Below are 18927 nucleotides of genomic sequence, written 5' to 3' on the forward strand. Positions count from 1 at the left end.
CCTCTGTCATTGTGTGTGCCGGAAGCTCAACACCTGCCCCGGACCCCGAACCTCGGCGCTGCATGGGGGGAGGGAACCAGCCTGTCTGCCCATCCTTCTCCCGGCCGCTCCGTCACCCCCCCCTCCCGGCGCGGACTAGGCACCCGTGGGCCGGTGCTCCCCCCCCATCAAAAACAGGTGGCAAGGGGGGCCGTGCGGGCCCCCCTAGCGTAGCGGACGGGGGGCAGCGGCCGGCGGGCCCCCCCCATGTCTCTTAGGGTCCGGGCCCCGTACGGCAGTACCAGTTGTACTGCCTTATCGGCGGCCCTGCCTGCACCTATCCATGCAACTGCTGTACTAGTGACAGTACAAGGTAATGCAGAGTTGTTCATTTGAATGAAACAACACTGTAGTTTCTTGCACCATTCCTACTAAAAGGGCAGTTGCAATTGCACGGACAAGTGGACGGTAAAAGGGCTGTCTGGGATAAAATTATATTTAGCATGCTACTGGGGCTGCAGGGGACATGTCAGTGATATATACTCACCAGTCCCATTCCGCCACAGCTGCCAGGCCATCCGTTCTCAGCCGTTTTCAGCAATTCCAAAATGCCTGGTGACGTGACGTTCCCTCTGGAAATGGAAGCTCAGCATGAACAGTATAGAGTTTTTCCTCTGCCAAGCTTCCACTTCTGGGGATAGAGGCATGTCACCGGATGTTCTAGAAATGCTTACATTGGTGGAGAGTGGGCAGCCTGGGAGGAAGTATATAGTATGTGTGTATATGTAGTATATATCATTGGCATGTCCCCGACAGCACGGCTAAATATCATTTTATTCTGGACAACCCCTTTAACATTAAAGAGGTCGCAGCATTAGCAGGTGCGTAGCAACCCCTGAAGCAAACCCCCCATTCTCTATGGTGCCAATTGCTAGAATACGTCAGTCTAATATTGATAGACCATTCAAGGAAACAAGTGACCCCTTTTAAGGGTTTTGACATGGGAGGCAATAGGGTGCATGACTAAATATTTTGAATAATGTTTGGTGTTGCATCTGCAAGGGGTTTGTATGTTATTCCTGTTTTGCATGGGTTTCCTCCTGGTACTTTGGTTTCCTACCATACTCTAAAACATACAGTAAGGTGAATTTTGGAATTATATTCTAAGCCCTAATGGAGGCAGAGACCAATCTGAGTTATGACAACCTATGTAAAGTGCTGCGGAATAAGTTGGCACTTTATAAAAAAAGGAAATATTATTTATAATAATAAGGTGAGTGAGCGCCTTCACCTATAAAACATTATGACTTGGCTTCATTTTTCTTGGAACTGTAATATGATAATACATGTGATATAATATTTAAGATTTTCTAGGAAAACATCTTTGGAACATTCTATACAGTCCAGTATTTAAAGAGGTATTCAATCTAACAACATTCAAACACCTAGCAACAAGATTGGTAATATATGTGACTGCTGGGGGATCGACTGCTGGGACCCGCACTGTTTACAAGAATGGGGGTCTCAAGTTTCCCTTTTCTCCCCGCCTCACGACCACAGTAAAAGCTATGGGGCTGGCAGAAACAGCCAAACCAAGTCTGTTCAGACTTTACAGCTGCCACTGAAGTGTAGGTAATGAAATGTAGCGTGATTCCTAATACAAACATGTAGGAGCTTAGTTAAGAAGTCTGAACCGTGTGCGGTCTACCTACCAGATGTTAGCTGCCATGTCACTTTATTTACCATAGATATAAATTAGTAATGAGTTAAAAATTAAATCACTACAGGTGTGCACACAGCACTACCCCAGTGTGTATTGTTTGCCGTTGCTGCTGGAAGCGAATGATCATGGAAAGTTCTAACAAAGAAGTTGAACTCTCGAGTTGAATTATTGAAAAAAAAAAAAGAAAGAAAGAAAGGAAAATGACATATGTGTCTACATGTCTGTAAGATCCTACAGCACAAATTTCTATTGAAAACAATGAGACATGAATTGTGGCATGGATTTCTGCGCTTGAGTGAACATGACCCTATACATGTGACAAAGCATATTCTGTCTATCAGTCTAAATATACACAACGTGATATTTATTATTGCTAGACTTACTTTGTCTGAACTCCACGTGTTAGGAACATTTGGTCTTTGTTGGTCCACGCAAACAACTTTCTTCATGTCCTCAAAACTTGGATCATGTGGAACCATGTCGTAGAATGGAGGCCTGTAGTCTTCCACCATACCTAAAGTAAAAAAAACACCATTAACATGCAAGCATTAAAAAGTAGAAGGAGGAAGGTGCAGGAAAGAGGAAGATAGAGACGGTAACTGCAGGGCTGCTAAATCCCTGGTCCTGGCACAGTTACATATTGTTAGTGCTGCTGCATCTCTTCTGATGTCTATTGTAATGCATGTTAGCATTAGAATAGGCATTACACTTGGTGTCACTATTGCTGACAAATAATGCTATCCCTGTTCGCTTTGTTACAGAGGTTATGTCACCCCTTACTGCTGCCACTTAATGTAAAAAAAATAAATAAGAGATATACTGTATATCTTCTTTTAAAATTTTTTTTTTTTTATTGCTGGAATACCCCTTTAAAATCCTTCATGCAAGTAGACTACATAGTACACTGGCATACTTTTATGACAGTATCCTAATGAATATTGGTGACAGACCAATGTTCTGATAAGATTTTCATAGCGTGCCTGCTGTTTTTTTTATGATGTTGTTTTTATTGTGTTAAATTTTTTATTACCCATTATTACTTTGTCTTTTATGCATTTTTAGTGAAAGATATACAGGGACGTCACTAGGAAAACATTTCTGGGGCCCAAACCCTGGACATTTTAAGACTAGCCCCTAAAGTTTAACCAGCTTGGGGGGGGAGAGGGGAAACAGCAACTCACCTGTCACCCGCTCCCCAGCAGCTCCTCTCGTGGTGCACATTCTCCTTTCTCATCTTCTGAGACATTCACTGTGCCAAATGTGCCCTGAAGCCCCTCTATCGTTCATGTGTGTGTGTGCCTTTAAGAAGCACATACTAAGATGAATGATAGAGGATACAGGGACATCTGTACCATGCTGCCTGCGCCAGAAGATGAGAAAGGAGAACGCACACCACAAAAGGAGTGGGTGACAGGTGAGATGCTGCTTTTTGTTTGCCTGATGGGGGCACTGCACAGAGGGAATTCAGAATACTGCCTGGGGGGGGGGGGGGGGTGGCGAGAAGAGGGGAGGTGGTTAATTTTGAGAATGAAAACTTAAGTGGGGGCACTAATTTGGGGATGACTAGTATATGGGGCAATGTTGGGAGAATTTGGCTCCTATATGGGGCACTATTGGGGGCCTAGCTACTATATGGGGAGTAACTAGTATATGTGGTAGTACTGGGACAAGCAAGCTACTATATGAGGTGTTATTTAAGGGGGAAAAACAATATGGGGCACTATTGGGGGTAACTATATGGAGCACAATTGGGGGAATTAACTGCTGTATAGAAAAGTTTCTGTCACTGTCCTCCTGCACAGCTCTGTGATTCTAACTGATTGGTCCATGCTGAACACACGCCCCTTCCCCATTGCTGTCATGTGAACACACAGACCTCTGACAGCAGCCCTGCTCCTCTGTTCTAGCCTGTTGTACTACGCTACTGCATTATGGGGATCTGCAGTTCCATCCTCTATCTACAAACTGCTGCTGCTTTTCAGGTTTATGCCCTTACTATACATTATACTCCACATGCTGATTGCTATACTGTACAGTATTTAGCTGTTTCTCATTGTTGCTTCATCTGTTCTACATGTTATTTAGATTTTTTTTTTTTTATTATTTTGGGGTTGTGGAACCAATTGTCTGCATTTCAGTGATTTCTTATGGGAAAATTTGCTTTGGTTTAAGAGTAGATTTGGATTACAAGCACGGTCCCAGAACAATTTATGCTCGTAATCCAAGGCACCGCTGTAGTGTTATATACAAGATAAGCCATTCTTTTGATTGTTCAAGTTCATAATTACTGGGTTACTAAAGTACCATTCATGCTATTCCTGTACATATTATTCTTTTTTTACCAAGTAAGGCATCATAGGTGATTATCTTTAAGTTTTAGAATAATTTGTAGGTTTCCTACATGGTATATACTACACAGTATTTACTACTTCATGTTCAGAGATTTTTTTCCTGAAAAAGGGGCATGATATTTGCATATCAGTCTGAAGGATTTTGCATCAAATTAGGAAAAATAGAAGTCACATAATGCATGTTGGACAATAGTAAATCTGACCCAATATATTAATAGTAGAGCTATCTTGCAGCTTGTGACGCATTTGCGACCCATAAGCACACACATGTGCTCGCTTCATGTTTTTTTATTATTATTTGGCTCACTTTTCTTCCTTCTGCTTTTAACACCCACCAGACATTCTAGAATCATTAGTGTTGGAGGAATTCTGTGGGTGAAAGTCAGACTCCGTATCAGTGTTGTGACTGAACTGCAAAGCTGGAATAGGCTGTGTGTCAAAAGCAAACCCCTGGCAGGGCCTATTTTCCCATTCTGTGCTCCGGTGGCACTCTTTTCTGGTGGAAATTGTCCTGCATTTCAGATTTATGGCAGGAGGCTGCAGGAAGCATGGCAGCGTGCCAGGCTCCTCTGATGCTGCTAGTTTCCTAATCAGTGTTGAATAAACAGAGTGCTGATTGAATGTAATGGCTGCTTTAATCATGGACCTGGGTGCTGACACCAGATTACAGTGTTTATAATTTACAGTTAATCCTTTGTGGAAAACAAAACCAGTTGAAATCAAAGGGCTGATTAGCGGCCGCCGGGTGCGTTTTGTTCCGATGGAAGCGTCAAGTTCGGCCATGTCAGATGACTTTAGCTGAGCAATTAATTGTCATGTGTAATGAGAAATCGTTCGCTCGGGTGGAAGTGTAACATATACAGATATACAGGTCCGTGCAAGCTGCCACATATTTGCAACAGAGGATTAGTTACAGCACTGTGAATGCTTTACAAGATGTAGCAGATTTAGGCCTAATACCCTATTAACACATTACAATTACAGATGAGCGAACTGATTCGGAATCCGGATTTGGGCAAAGTTTGCTGATTTGCACAATCCAACCTGATCCGCTGGCCAAATAAAGCTAATCATCTGTACAATTATTTCCACTTTAATTACTAAATGCACTGAGGATAGGGGCCTGCCAATGTGATTAGGGTCTAAAGAGGTCACGACGCAAAGAGAGGGGCTCACACATGGACAAGCTTATTAATGACAGGTTTACCCATGGCATTTTCTGCAACTTTGCCGCTATGATATTGATCAAAGACACTTAAGCTGTGCCAACACATAGTTTTATAGAGTGAACTTCAAAACATAAAGCCTCTACGTCTAAAAAATTATCCATTTTACATCCTTTATTTTTTGCGTTGAATTCATGCTACATATACTTGTAACTATAACAAAAGTAAGGAGGCATTCACACATTCCGTGATTCCATCAAACGCTTCACAAAAAAAAAATATGTATAGAAATGCTCCAAAAAGTAAAAATAAGGCCTAAAAATTAGAGATAAGCTAATCAGATTGGTTCTGTATGCATGTTTTCCAGGCATTTTCCAAATGGTCCCCAGGCGTTATCCTCCCTCTGCACGGAGCAAGCAGAGTGAGGGAGATGAGTGCAGAACAGTTTTTCTATATCTCTATAGAAAATTTAATGTAATTTTGCTTGTAAACTTAAATGGAATCTGTCAGCTGCATTTCAAGCTCCAAGCTGCATACACTGTACATGGGACCTTTAACCCCTTCAGGACCAGGCTAATTTTAGTTTTTGCGTTTGAATTTTTTCCTCCTTGTGCTTAAAAGGCCATAGCACTTACATTTTTACACCTACAGACCCGCATGAGCCCTTATTTTTTGCGTCACTAATTGTACTTTGCAATGACAGGCTGAACCTTTGCATAAAATGCTGCAAAACCAGAAAAAAATTATATGCGCAGTGAAATTGAATTGAATTCTTTTTCTTTCGGGGGGTTTCGTTTTTACGCTGTGTGTCCTATGGAAAAACTGACATGTTATATATGTTCCTCAAGTCGTTACGATTACAACGATATGTATAACTTTTATATTATCTGATGGCCTGTAAAAAATTCAAACCATTGTTACCGAATATATGTTCCTTAAAATCGCTCTATTCCCAGGCTTATAACGCTTTTATCCTTTGGTCTATGGGGCTGTGTGAGGTGTCATTTTTTGCGCCATGATATGTTCTTTCTATCGGTACCTTGATTGCGCATATGCGACTTTTTGATCGCTTTTTATTACAATTTTTCTGGATTTGATGCGACAAAAAATGCGCAATTTTGCACTTTGGGATTTTTTTCGGGTGCTTACGCCGTTTACCGTGCGAGATCAGGAATGTGATTAATAATAGTTTGGGCTATTATGTACGCAGCGATACAAAACATGTTTGTTTATTTATTTATTTTTATTTATAACATGGGAAAAGGGGGGTGATTCAGACTTTTATTAGGGGAGGGGGCTTTTTATTAATAACATCACTTTTTTAAAACTTTTACATTTATACTAGAAGCCCCCCTAGTATAAGTGCACTGATCACTCATGGATCCATGCTGTATATAGTTAAACAGCATAGATCGATGAGATGCCGAGTCGGGGACGGCGCCATCTTGGAGCGGTCCCGGAGGAGGGATCTCCGCCACTGGACACCAGGGAAGTGCTGCATCCGGTAATCAGGTGCAGCTGTCGGTGCACGGCGATCGGACCGCTACATGAGGCACCCGGGACCGCGGCGGTTCAGAGCGGTGTCGCCGCGCGGCCCCGCTCTGAACGCCCGCACCCGCGCGATGACGTACAGTTATGTCCTCGTGCAGGAAAGGGTTAATATATCCATCGGTGCTTCAAGAATGTAAAAAAATGCTGTTACTCTATGTTACAAAGGGTCAAGAAGGCTTTCTCGAGCTCCTGAAGTGCAGCAAGCTGTAACGTCTCCTTGCTCACCCTCCCATACCTGACCCTGCTTGAGACTCAGCTTCCAGGTGTCAATCAAGCAGGGAGAGGGGAGACCAGTGGCGTAGCTACCATGAAGGCAGGGAAGGCGATTTCTGCAGGGCCCGCGCACTGAAGGGGCCCAGGAAAGCATGCTCTGCCTCCATGGTATGCCACTGACAGCATACCCTCCCCCAGGGGCCCGGAGAGGGAGTGAGACCCGCCACTGTACTCTTCAGCCCGCTCACTGTAGTGCAGAGTGAGCGGGCTGAACAACAAAAGGAGAGGAACCTGCCAGGTCCTGCATGCACAGCGATTCCTGTACTGTCAGTTTGAATAGGATTACATACTTGCAGTGAAATTTTCATCCTGCTACGAGTATGTAAACGCTGTCCCCCTTGACCCGCAGCGGCCTGCTTCTGTGGCTCCCAGCATCCTGATGTCCTGCTCGGCCAATCAGTGGCTGCAGTGGGACAGCGCACGGATTGGCTGAGCAGGACTTCAGGGAGCCAGAAGCAGGCTGGAGCGCAGACCAGTAAAGTATTCAGCGTCAAATTGGCTATGATTCTGCTATGTGTGAACCCACTCTAAAGAGCACGTAATGTTTAACAATTTTCTGGTGCAAATTGTGACCCACCACGTGAACATAGACTACGGGTGACATTTATCACTTGCGCAATCATTTTTTCACTTTTCACATGCTGCGCAAAATCTCTGATCCCTGCGCAAAATTTATCATTAGGAGCACAGGCCTATTTTTGTGCTTTTTTCAGCTAACTTCTCGGCAATTTTTGTGCTTTTTTTGGCTAACAGCTTGGCTAAAAACTACACTGAGGTCTGGCCCAAGTACCGCTGCGCAGTTTGTATTTTTTTACGCAAAAAAAAAAAAAATTGCACATGATAAATCTAGCTAACCGTGCCTCCATCACACCCCCCTACAAGCGAAAATTTTCAAAAACGGCACAGCTGGCATAAACTGCTCAAAAATAGTGCAAATGCCTTGATGAATGTTGCTTAAAAATTTACGCTGTGCTGTAAAAAAAACAAATTAGCCAAAATAATGGTGCGAACACAATGATAAATGTGCCCATTGTTAGCAGTTTTAAGCAGTGTCTTGCAGTGTCTATTGGAGGTATACATCATAGCACTCTGATTTATACCTCTCACACCAATCACAACACTGGTTTTTACAGTTTTAATTTCCAATATTTTGTGAAAATCCTGAATATTAGAAACGAGCGAATTTACATTATAAACTAATGGCCCTATTTCACGGGTCGTCTAGAGCAGCGTTCCCCAACCGGGGTGCCGCGGCACACTGGTGTGCCGGGAGAATCCGCCAGGGGTGCCGCGGGATCCCGGTGGGAAATGTGCGCTGTCTCTATAAGCATCCCGAGAAGCTGCGGCCGCGCAGCTTCTCGGGATACACGGATCACTTTCATGTTCCGCCCGCACTATGAGCGGGCGGAACATTAAAGTAAGCAGAATATAGGAGCAGGAAGTTTCAGCATCCTGCTCCTATATTCACTCCCATAGGCCGCCGGCACTTCATACCAGCAGCCTATGGGAGGCCGAGATGTGACCTCTCCGGCAGGCGTGATTGTGTGACGTCATCACGCCTGCCGGAAGTCCCGCCCCCGCGGCTCGCGAGATGGAGCCCGAAGAGGAGGAGGAGAGCTGCTGCCTGCAGCCACAGTGCGGATTAGGTGAGTAGGATGTTTGTTTTTTTAGGGGCAGAGCAGGGGGCATTATTAGTTTATGGGGGCACCTTTGGGGACATTATTAGTATATGGGGGCACCTCTGGGGGCATTATTAGTTCATGGGGGCACCTCTGGGGGCATTATTAGTTCATGGGGGCACCTCTGGGGGCATTATTAGTTCATGGGGGCACCTCTGGGGGCATTATTAGTATATGGGGGCACCTCTGGGGGCATCATTAGTTCATGGGGGCACCCGGGGGCATTATTAGTTCATGGGGGCACCTCTGGGGGCATTATTAGTATATGGGGGCACCTCTGGGGGCATTATTAGTATATGGGGGCCACCTCTGGGGGCATTATTAGTATATGGGGGCACATCTGGGGGCATTATTAGTTCATAGGGGGCACCTCTGGGGGCATTATTAGTTCATAGGGGGCACCTCTGGGGGCATTATTAGTTCATGGGGGCACCTCTGGGGGCATCATTAGTTCATGGGGGCACCCGGGGGCATTATTAGTTCATGGGGGCACCTCTGGGGGCATTATTAGTATATGGGGGCACCTCTGGGGGCATTATTAATATATGGGGGCCACCTCTGGGGGCATTATTAGTATATGGGGGCACATCTGGGGGCATTATTAGTTCATAGGGGGCACCTCTGGGGGCATTATTAGTTCATAGGGGGCACCTCTGGGGGCATTATTAGTTCATGGGGGCACCTCTGGGGGCATTATTAGTTCATTGGGGCACCTCTGGGGGCATTATTAGTATATGGGGGCACCTCTGGGGGCATTATTAGTTCATGGGGGCACCTCTGGGGGCATTATTAGTATATGGGGGCACCTCTGGGGGCATTATTAGTATATGGGGGCACCTCTGGGGGCATTATTAATATATGGGGGCCACCTCTGGGGGCATTATTAGTATATGGGGGCACATCTGGGGGCATTATTAGTTCATAGGGGGCACCTCTGGGGGCATTATTAGTTCATAGGGGGCACCTCTGGGGGCATTATTAGTTCATGGGGGCACCTCTGGGGGCATCATTAGTTCATGGGGGCACCCGGGGGCATTATTAGTTCATGGGGGCACCTCTGGGGGCATTATTAGTATATGGGGGCACCTCTGGGGGCATTATTAATATATGGGGGCCACCTCTGGGGGCATTATTAGTATATGGGGGCACATCTGGGGGCATTATTAGTTCATAGGGGGCACCTCTGGGGGCATTATTAGTTCATAGGGGGCACCTCTGGGGGCATTATTAGTTCATGGGGGCACCTCTGGGGGCATTATTAGTTCATTGGGGCACCTCTGGGGGCATTATTAGTATATGGGGGCACCTCTGGGGGCATTATTAGTTCATGGGGGCACCTCTGGGGGCATTATTAGTATATGGGGGCACCTCTGGGGGCATCATTAGTTCATGGGGGCACCCGGGGGCATTATTAGTTCATGGGGGCACTTCTGGGGGCATTATTAGTTCATGGGGGCACCGCTGGGGGCATTATTAGTTCATCACAGCAGGGGATCCTACATACAGGGGGCATCCCACATTCCTAGTCGCTTTACTGCACATAACACCAAACAGCGCAGTTACTTTGGGAGCCGACAGGAGGGAGAAAGGGAAGGAAGTTGCTAGAAATGTGCGGAGCCTAAATTGTTTGTCTTGCAGGTTCTGAAGAGATGAAAAGTAGCTGGAAGAAATCATCATGGCGGATGGAGAGGAAAAGGGAAAGTGACTCCTCAGATCAAAGAAGATGTCACCTGTGAGTCACTGTATGACGGTTTTCTTATTTTGTAGAACATTATTTAGTAGGGGTGCCCTGAGGAAATTTTATTTTCCGAGGGGTGCCCCGAGGTGGAAAAGGTTGGGAAGCACTGGTCTAGAGGAGCAAACAAGCGCTCTCAGCGCTCGTTTGCTCCTCGTTCCCCGCTTGCTGTCGCCGCTATTAAAAGCGGCTGCAGCAAGCGGGTGAGTGCGGGAGGGGTGGCGGGGAGCTGCGGGGGGGGGGCTGCCCGGGTGATCACTGATCGTCCGGGCAGCCCATAAGATACAGCAGCGTCTGCTGCCGATGCTTCTATTCAACTGTATCAGTCGTTTGTTTTTTAACATGTTGAAGAACAAGCGACTGCAACGATCAGCCGACATGAACGATGTCGGCTGATCGTTGCACTCTATTCCACAGGACGATTATCGTCCATAGCGGCCGATAATCGTTCCATGGAATAGGGCCTTAAGTAAATCGCTTTGTTAGCTTGGCAATCTGCTTATCAGCCTGCTGTTTTTGAAGTCCATGCCGCTAAGGGCACTCCACCTCGGGTGGCTGGAAAAGTTAAATCCATCTTCTGCCAGAACTGGAACCAGCTTTTCCCGCCACCTGGGGCTGAGTAGCACAGACTTCAAAGGCAGCAGGCTGCTAAGCAGATTGCCGAGCTAACAGCTTATCTCTACTGACTATATACTGACATTATTTTTTTTTCAAAAACAGCGCCATCTCTTTCCTTGGGTTGACTTTGGTATTACAGCAGCCACACCCTCTGCATAATACATACTCGACACTGCTTATGAACAGAAGTGATGTGATGCTGTTTTATTCTCTGTTTTCCATTCCTTGGCAAACCCCTTAGGCTGCGTGCACACTACGGAATTGCCGCGTATAACCCGCGGCATATTTCGTCGCTCGTCCCCGCACGCGGCGGCGCGCATATCCGCCCGTGCCATAGACACTATTCTATGCACGGGCGGATTACGCGTTCCGTCGAAAGAATTGACATGTCAATTCTTTTGACGGAACGCGTAATCCGCCTGTGCACAGAACAGTGTCTATGGCACCGGCAAAAAAGCACGCCGCCGCGTGCGGGGACGAGCGACGGAATACGCCGCAGGTTATACGCGGCAATTCCGTAGTGTGCACGCAGCCTTATTCTGTAATCTAAAGGAAGAACAATATATGCTGTATATAGACGCACAGATGTTATGTATTGTCTACTTTTTTAACCGAATAGGTAAATGCAGCACATTATTGTTGTATTGATGTGGCCTGTGGTAATAAATTTTTATCTGTACATTGCAGTCTGCTGGATTATCAGGAAATAATATTTGAACAGATTTCCATATGATGCAGTGCTTTGCCCCCTAGTGGAAGGAACTATAAGTACTCAAACACTAATATACAATTACAATTAAAACATAAATAAGATTAGATTCCCACAGGGGTACTGGGGTCTTAGTTTTATGAACATCTTGGGCCCATGAGACACTTCTACCTATAACAACCATCAGCCTGCATGTACTACTCTACACTGGAAAAAAGAAATCTAGGTACAGGTACAGCTACTGCACATGGCAAGTCTCACTTTCCACTAATTTTGCATTTCATTTTTTATCTATTATCTAATCTATAGCATATCTATCTATCTTTAAAATTATCTGTCATCTGTCTATCTATAAATCAATCTATCTCATCTGTATTTATTATCTAATATAGTTATCTATTTATCAGCTATGCTTCCGCCATCTGATATAAGGGTAGCGCTAACAGCACAAGGCCATGTTTAGTTGTGGCAGCATCACCATGACAACCACAGAAGCCGCATGCAGCGCAGTCACTGACAGTTACAGAGCCATTGTAGGACGTGCGCAGGTTGTGTTAGTGTAGTGACCATGTATGTGCCTCTTTGGTTGTCCAAAGTTGTTAGGTATGTGCTGGTTACAGGGCCAGTCCCACACATCACATCTACAACTACCTGTGTAATGTGTAAACTTTTTATTTAGTGTCCTAACCATACGCTGCTTGCTTGGTCACAAGTGTGTATAATGACCTCTGCAGTAAAGCACATCACTAGTCATTAAATGTTAATGCTTCAGATCACTGGGAACCTGTAGTCACCATGGCAACCATGCACTGTGAGGACAATCGCTTATGTCATAATAAAGGTTCCATAAAAGAAAGCCACACTGCCTGGATCAGTGCCATCTTGGATGTGCCAGAGGACCTTAAAGGGGTTGTCCGGCGCTAAAAAATTATTCACAGAATAACACACATTACAAAGTTATACAACTTTGTAATGTGTGTTATGTCTGTGAATGGCCCCCTTCCCCGTGTTGCCCCCCCCCCCCCCCCACCCGTGTACCCGGAAGTGTGGTGCGCTATACATACCTGTCACGTGCCGACCACGGTCTCCGATCCTCAGCAGTGACGTCTTCTTCGGGCGGCCGGCGCGATTGGCTGAGCATAACTGTGCTCAGCCAATCGCGGCTGAGCGGCTGATGACGCGGCCACGTCATCAGCTGCGATTGGCTGAGCACAGTTATGCTCAGCCAATCGCGGCTGAGCTTCGGATGACGCTGCAGAGGGCGGCCGGCACTCGGGAAGATCCGCCGTCCGCCCGAAGAAGACGTCACTGCTGAGGATCGGAGACCGTGGTCGGCACGTGACATGTGAGTATAGCGCACCACACTTCCGGGTACACGGGTGGGGGTGGTGGGACACGGGGAAGGGGGCCATTCACAGACATAACACACATTACAAAGTTGTATAACTTTGTAATGTGTGTTATTCTGTGAATAATTTTTTAGCGCCGGACAACCCCTTTAAGCTTGACTTCTCTCCCCTACCCTTGATGTATTTTGGAGGTTATAGCAGGGGCAAAAGGGCTTGTCTGTCCCTTCAACTGAGTCTCCACCTTCTTGTGAGGTGGACCTGGATCTGTAAGGGAGAAAAGCTACTTCTACCCGACCATTAATACGTTGCTAGATATGGCAGCCAGATCTCAAATCAGATGTAGTATATTTATAGTCTATTTTTGTTGTTGTTTTCTTTAAATCAGATAAAATGTACAAATTCTTAAACTATGTTATATTAGCATTATACTCTTAGCCTAGGAGAGGGGAAACCCTCCAGCCATGGCTCCCTCAAGGTTTCCTCCACAGGGGTTTTTTCCTCACCTGAGTGCTGGACAGTGACTCTTTAGGAGTCGGGGGTCTGCTGTTTTTTTTTCAGTGTTTTGTGATTTTAAATAAAATTGTGACCATTTAACACCTGATTACAATGTGCTGTGTCTTCATTTTCCTTTCTTTGGCTAATTAATTAATTTTGAAGTTGGGGGGTTCATAGCTTATTGTATAGTCATAATGCTGGACATCTTTGGCAGGGGATATCTCTGATATCTCTCTTTGAGCTCACCATCAGAACTGGAAATTCAGGGAAAGGGTCAGGAAATAGAGCCTTCCTAGTTTTGTGAAGCTATAAACACTATACAGTGTTATCCAGTGTGCAAGTTAACAAGCTTTCCTAGGTTCCTGAAAGGCTAATCTGCCTGGAAAGGGGGGATTTATCTAGGTAGATTTAATGTTCAGCTGTCTTTATTTCACTTCCATGTGGTTTGTTACCCAGCTTTCCTGGGACCCAAAGAACTAAATCTGCCTAACTAGATAGATGTAGAATTTAGCAGTTTTATGATAAAACGACAGATTTGTTATTTACAGTTTATCAGGGATTCCTACCCAGATTTATTTTGGCTCCTGCATAACAAATCTGACTAGTTATTCTTTATTTTAAAAATTTGGTACCTAAGCAGATACAGTGGCCCAGGTAATCTGTGTAACAACCTGTGTGGAGCTGTAAAGAAAGATAAGTTAATCATGTAAGACAACCAGGAACATGCCCGAATTGGTAATCTGGGGGAAGGGGCAAATGCCCGCTGGGCCGCCACTATTACCAATCCGTGGGCTGCCGGTCCTGCTGCATACTTGGACCGGTGGCCCTCTGCAGCGGCCGTGAACAGCGCGGCCAGCCGCCGCACTGTTCGCTAGCCTACTCTGCCAGGTTTGGAATGGCCCGGCAAATTCCTTCCTCCCTACCTCTGCGCACACTTGGGGGCTGCTCTGCCCCTTTAAAATCCCTTTCTGTGTAGCAGTCGTGCCGCGCGTCTGCAGCACGTCTGCTACAGCCCACCCCTGACGGCTGACGTCACTTCCTGGATGCGCCGCAGAGGATCCTGGAGGGAAGAGCTGAAGATGCCGCCCGGAGCCCTGACAGGTGGAAGCATGAAGAAGACACTGCTGCCTGCGGAGCGATGTGGCAGGTGAATGTGCCTTTTTTTCCACAAAGGGGCTGCCTGATCTACATGGGGATATTACAAAGGGGGTGCCGGCTTTTCTATATGGGGGCAGGCTGTTCTGTATATTGGGGGCAGGCTGTTCTATGAAATGGGGGGTGCCGGCTATTCTATATGTGGGGGGCAGGCTATTCTATATGGGGGGGGAGGCTATTCTATGTGTGTGTGTGTGTGGGGGGGGTGCCGGCTGTTCTATATGGGGGGGGGGGTGTTCTATATGGGCATATTACAAAGTGGGGGGGACTTTTTTTTATATAGGAATGTTACAAGGCAGGGGGAGCTATTTTATAAAAGGTTATTACAAAGGGGGGAACTGTTCTATATGGGAATATTACAAAGTGAGGGGGGGGTTGATTGGGGATGTTACAAGGGGGGGCCTTTATATGGGGATGTTACAAAGTGTGTGTGTGGATTTTATATGGGGATGTTACAAAGTGGGGACTACTATTTGGAGGCACAAACTGCATATATGGGGGCACAGAGGGAGCAAGGTTACTGTGTAAAGCAATACTCTTGGGGAGTTTTTATATAGATGTGTGTAATGCTGGAGCAAGGAGCCTTAAAAAATTTTTCTAGTAGATCCTGCAGAGAGGAGTTATGGCCGTAGAAGGCTTCATGACAGCTGAGCAAGAAAAAGGAAACAACTTCAGCAAAAACGGCCCTTGCAATCCATGCAGAGAAGATGCCTCCTGTGAGTAGGTGGATGTAATTGCACTATAATCACTCTATTTATAATCATTATTTTTATTACCAGCTGAAGTGTCACAGTGACAGCCGCAGCCCGGCCATGTATGTCAATCAGAGGTGTAGTTGTGGCTCAGCTCCGCCTCTGTGACACTTCCGCTGGTAATGAAATGGTGAATTATAAAAGCTTACATTGGACTAAAGGTCCTGTCACTTATTGTTAGGAATGTGACTTTGCGCTCCTCGGTCTGTGCCAGGCGGCCGAGGAAGCGCTGAATTTTTGTCTGTGTTTGCATAGGAATTGTGTCTGAACTGTGTTTTACTTCAGCCACACCTGCCTTGCCTGTGAGTCTTCTGGCAGTGCAGGGGTTACTGCACTGCTAGGTCTGTTCAGCTGAGCTTGGTGCTGGAATCAGGGCTGCTCCAATCAGCTGCTGGACCTAAGCTCTTACCCTGGATAAAAAGCAGTCAGATCCTCAGTTCCCCGCTGGCTATTAGTTGTCACTAGTCCCAGCTCCCCTGCTCCTTTCCCAGCGTTCCCTGTCCTAATCCCCTTGCTATTGCTCTGCCCGTGTTCTGACCTCTTGCTTGACATTTGACTATCCGCTCTCCTTCTGATTTTGTACTGCGTTGTCTGTTTGGTTTTGACCCTGCTAGTTGACTATCCTCTATTGTGTTTTGTTTGTCTGTCTACGTTTTGTGTATTCACCTACGCAGTGTAGGGACCGACTCCGTGGTTGTCCGCGACCGTTTAGGGTCGACCGAGGCAAGTAGGCAGGTGACAGTGGGTGGGTTCAGATCTAGGGTCACTGTCTCTTGTCTTGTCTACGCCTGCCAGTCCTGACACTTATATTGTATCTCCCCCACACACCTTTCTACAGCTCTGTAATTGTACATAATCCATTGCAGATTTGATGCTGATGAAATACATAAATACAAAAATATGCAACATCAAACCCACAGTAGATTATGTTTTATCTTTATTTTTATGCGTTGATTGTGGGGTTCACATAAGTAATGAGGAACTCGGTCAATTAAAGCAGAATTCGCTACAGCATTGATAGTACTCTGCTATCCATATTATATCGGAAGGATATGGTATGTGGGCTGCTGAGTTTTAAGTGCCAGGGCTGATTTTAAGTCCCAATCCGGCCCTGCCCAGGAAGCATCATTGATATATTGTGTGTATCTATCAGTATAAGGTCTGTGGTCCCCATTGTGATACCACAGTGTCGTCACTCAGCTTTCCCAGCAGCCTGGATCGAAATCTGTCTTACTGTATATGGAGGATTTATCACTATATAACTAGGCAAATATGTGATTCAGCAGCATAGGAAAGCAGTGGATGGGGGCACTTTTGTCACATCGCACAGACATGACAAAAGTTTTGATTAGTCAGAGTCTTAGTGCTGAGACCACCACTAATTTCTGGATATAGGTGGGAAAAATGCACGGCAGCATGCTATACTCCTGACTTGCTGTTTTCTTTGACTGATTGTAGAGGGAAGCTGGTAGGAGTGGAGTGGGAGGAAAGTAGGCAGGGTGGGAGAACTTAAAGGGGTACTCCGGCGGGGGGCTATTTGGGGATCTGGCCAGGGAGGAGGTGGCTCAGGGAAACGACGTCCACTAACCTCCCCAGTTCCAGCGGCGGGTCCCGTATCGCGGCTCTCCGGTCCCCGGTGCCCGGCCGCTTCAGTGACGTCTCAAGTTTCAATTCCGCTCAGATCCCGCCTTTGTCACTGACTGGCTGAGCAGACTTAAGACGTCACGTCTTGAGCCCGCGTCAGACACCAGGAAGCGGCCGGGCAGCGGGGACCGGAGCGACGTGATACGGGACCCGTTGCTGGAACCGAGGAGGTGACTGGACGTCGTTTCCCTCAGCCACCTCCTCCCCGGCCAGATCCCAAAATAGCCCCCCGCCGGAGTACCCCTTTAATGACGAGCTGAGGGAAAACAATGCATTTGCGAAACTTTTGGTGGTTTCAGAACTGGGACAGACAAGTAAGCAATGCTATTTACTTCTGCGTGTACATTTTTTGGCCTGATATTGGAGTACCCCTTTAATTACCTTGTATAACTGCAATTATTATCATGACAAGGTAATACAAACCAAAGGTAGCTCCTATTGGTACTAAAGTTAAACACAGTAAAATATCCATGAACATTCTAACATAATTGTATATGTTCAGAACTCACCATTTATAATTGTTCTCCTGCATATTTCCCACAATACCAGTCCATATGCCCACACATCTGTCTGCTTGTAAGATTCAAATGAATCTGTGCGGATTGTTTCATCCAGGACTTCTGGTGCCATGTATCGTTTGGTGCCAACTCTTGGATTGTTACCAATATCAAGATAGTCTTCATTCTGAGTGTGCACCACTGCGAGGCCTGAAAACAAAAAGTTACACTTTTATTTTATTGCTATACATTTTATTTATATATAACTTGATATAACGTCCTTGTATATCTCCATGTATCTGTAGGTAAGTAGATTATCCCTACCCTACCCTACATTATCCATACCATGTAGTAATATTTAGGCATTTAGATAAAAAAAAATTACAAGCTGGAGGCAGCACGCTCAGATGTGTTTGTCTAAGAATATTATATCTTGAGAACCTCAGTATAAAAAACAGCAAAACCGCACTATATACGTTTCCAGTAAATTCTCACTTCCGGGACTCCACTCCGTCCCACACATTCAACATCTCAGAAATAATAGTGAGAAAAACAATATGGTGTATCACCACCTGTACCTTAGCACCTCCGGACAGCCGTCCTTTAATGTCTCCGGACTCTTTAAGCGAAAGAAATCCCCGAAGTCTTGGTCATCAATCCATAATCTTTTATTATTCAGGGTGCTGGTACAAACAATGCTCACAAGGCTGTTTCATTCACCCAGCGTCCACCTGTTGTCTTGCGGACGTTTCTGAGGATAAGCTCCTCCTTCCTCATGCGCAAGAACGTAACGGGTGGGAGTTCAATATATGAGAAAAAGCATTAACTCTTTACAGCACATAACTTATAACAATTCATTTTTGCAATTCATATACCACTCGCATGATCCTTTCTGAAGGAGAACCATATTCTAATACATTTATAGAAACACTCAAAAACTGCAAGTTTCATTCAGTCCTTTAGGACTCAATGTCTCAAGCTCTGTGATCCAATACGCCTCTCGTTGGAGTAACCGTCTGCGGTTCTCCTCACTGCTGTTACTAACCTCAAGTTGTTCTATGACTTGCCACCTTAAGTCACAAATATTGTGTCTATATTCAAAAAAATGGTGTGCGACCGTAGTCTCGCCAAACTCACCCTTTCCTTCTTCTTTCTTATCCTTTGCACCATTAAATCTTCTGATAGCTGATTTATGTTCGTTTAAACGAACCTTGATCTGTCTGCTGGTTTGACCAATATACCCCATGCCAC

The 18927-nt window shown here is 45.7% G+C and overlaps 1 protein-coding gene across 2 annotated transcripts in view; it reads right to left on the reverse strand.

The window, feature by feature from the left end:
- Positions 1-18927, reverse strand: part of ACVRL1 (activin A receptor like type 1) — a 68359-nt gene that overhangs the window by 10622 nt on the left and 38810 nt on the right. For both annotated transcript variants that reach the window (XM_069970141.1, XM_069970140.1), the window contains exons 8-9: positions 17689-17886; positions 2086-2216 (exon numbers count right to left, since the gene is read on the reverse strand). In XM_069970141.1, the coding sequence (XP_069826242.1) occupies positions 2086-2216; positions 17689-17886 (329 nt within the window). The remainder of the gene's footprint in view (positions 1-2085; positions 2217-17688; positions 17887-18927) is intronic.

Source organism: Dendropsophus ebraccatus, chromosome 5, assembly GCF_027789765.1.
Source record: "Dendropsophus ebraccatus isolate aDenEbr1 chromosome 5, aDenEbr1.pat, whole genome shotgun sequence".
Lineage (NCBI taxonomy): Eukaryota > Metazoa > Chordata > Amphibia > Anura > Hylidae > Dendropsophus > Dendropsophus ebraccatus.